The sequence below is a fragment of a genome, assembly GCF_019968985.1.
Source record: "MAG: Porospora cf. gigantea B chromosome Unknown PgB_NODE_6222_length_1713_cov_130.582, whole genome shotgun sequence".
In the NCBI taxonomy this organism is placed as follows: domain Eukaryota; phylum Apicomplexa; class Conoidasida; order Eugregarinorida; family Porosporidae; genus Porospora; species Porospora cf. gigantea B.
The window spans coordinates 1-1,713 of record NW_027179160.1 but is presented as its reverse complement, the minus strand read 5'-3'; the positions used below and the strand labels follow the sequence as shown (position 1 = coordinate 1,713).

Genomic DNA, 1,713 nt, shown 5'->3' with positions numbered 1-1,713 from the left:
TGTCTTCCTCCTCGCACTGACAGCGCCAGTACTGCACGCGTGCTCTGGATTGCCCGCGACAGCCTTCAAATTTCCAGTACATTGATTCGCAGCTCACATCTACCGTAGCACTCTTTTTATCCGCCACGAGTGTTCACTCGTAGCTCCGGACATCAGCCTGGAGGCAATCCAACGAATCTTCCACGTCTGCCCTGTTGATGAAATTGGATTGGGACCTTTATTTAAACCGTCGGATTCTTGCTGCGTAGATGAATTCATCCACAAGGTCTCCGATACACTAATTGTTACGTCGGTATATCATCTGGAGACTCATAAAGCGGTTGACGGTCGTTAAAGCTTCTACGGTTAGAGTATCGGGGACCTTGTGTATGCATGTGTCTTCATCATCCAAATCGTAGCGAGTGAACGAGACGAAGTCGCTGAGGATCTCCCCTTCCCCCCACCGCGATCTCAGCATCCAGATGTGGTCTTCTGTTTCGATGATGATCATGTCGCCATCCTTTTGAAAGCGCCAGTACTGCACGCGTGCTCTGGATTCCCCACGACAGCCTTCAAATTTCCAACCCATCAACTCGGAGTTCCGCCCCCCCCATTCACCGTCCCATGTACCGTAGGACTCTTTATCTGCCACAACTGTCCACTTGTAGCTCTCGACATCCGCCTCGAGGCAATCCAACGAATGTTCCACGTGTGCCCTGTGTAGACGTGAGATGTCATTCTCCCAAAATGTTCCCAACTTGGGATGTACAGGATGAATCAAATAGCTCTCCAGTGAGTAGGGGCCTGCTTTAATCTGAGAGTAGCTGCGTTATTAGGTGTAAGGATGCCTCACTCTATTCGGTGCCCCATAGAGGTTGCAGATTTGGTGAATAGGTTGTCGAAGTATGAGCACGAATTACAGAGTTACCCTACAGAAGCTCTCACGTCAAGATCCAAAGCAGCCGAAGGCGTCAATAAGCCCTGTCCAGGACTCAAATACCCTAGTTGTCACGTCGACATATAATCTGGAGACTTACAAAGCGGTTGACGGTCATTAAATCTCCTACGGTTAGTGTACCGGGGACCTTCTCAATGCATGAGTCTTCATTAAATAAATCGTAGCGAGTATGCGAGACGAAGTCGCTGAGGATCTCCCCTTCCCCACAACGCGATCGCAGCATCCAGATGTGGTCTTCTGTTTCGATGATGATCATGTCGCCCTCCTCTTGAAAGCGCCAGTACTGCACGCGTGCTCTGGATTCCCCACGACAGCCTTCAAATTTCCAACCCGTCAACTCGGAGTTCCGCATGCCCCATTCACCGTCCCATGTACCGTAGGACTCTTTATCTGCCACAAGTGTCCAGTTGTAGCTCTGGACATCCGCCTCGAGGCAATCCAACGAATGTTCCACATCTAGACGTGAGATGCCATTCTTCCCAAATTCTCCCAACTTGGGATGAACAGGACGGATCAAATAGTTGTCCAGTCCGTAGGGGCCTAGTTTAATTTGAGAGTAGCTGCGTTATTAGGTGTAAGGATGCCTCACTCTATTCGGTGCCCCATTGAGGTTGCAAATTTGGTGAATAGGTTGTCGAAGTATGAGCCAGAGTTTTTGGCTTGGTGACAGTTCCTGTACTGCCGAAATGCGATCTTTCAGGAGCTCTCAGGTCTTCACAAACAATGATTTCTTGATCAATCTAACCCAGAGAACACTGTCTTGAGACTTGCACTAC

General features: G+C 49.4%; 2 protein-coding genes across 3 annotated transcripts; both read right to left on the bottom strand.

The window, feature by feature from the left end:
* Nucleotides 1-277: 277 nt before the first annotated feature.
* On the bottom strand, nt 278-849 carry KVP17_002091 (uncharacterized protein; the record flags this gene model as incomplete). 2 transcript variants are annotated; one of them, XM_068518048.1, is made up of 2 exons in its annotated part: nt 278-803; nt 833-849. In XM_068518048.1, the coding sequence occupies 2 exons, from the start codon at nt 847-849 to the stop codon at nt 278-280; spliced, it is 543 nt and encodes a 180-aa protein (XP_068372700.1). The 2 variants fall into 2 exon arrangements, with proteins under 2 accessions (XP_068372700.1, XP_068372699.1); XM_068518047.1 differs by lacking the exon at nt 833-849 and having other exon boundaries at nt 278-490.
* A 131-nt stretch (nt 850-980) lies between these two features.
* On the bottom strand, nt 981-1,543 carry KVP17_005247 (uncharacterized protein; the record flags this gene model as incomplete). Its single annotated transcript, XM_068515053.1, has 2 exons — nt 981-1,497; nt 1,527-1,543. The coding sequence occupies 2 exons, from the start codon at nt 1,541-1,543 to the stop codon at nt 981-983; spliced, it is 534 nt and encodes a 177-aa protein (XP_068372701.1).
* Nucleotides 1,544-1,713: the final 170 nt, after the last annotated feature.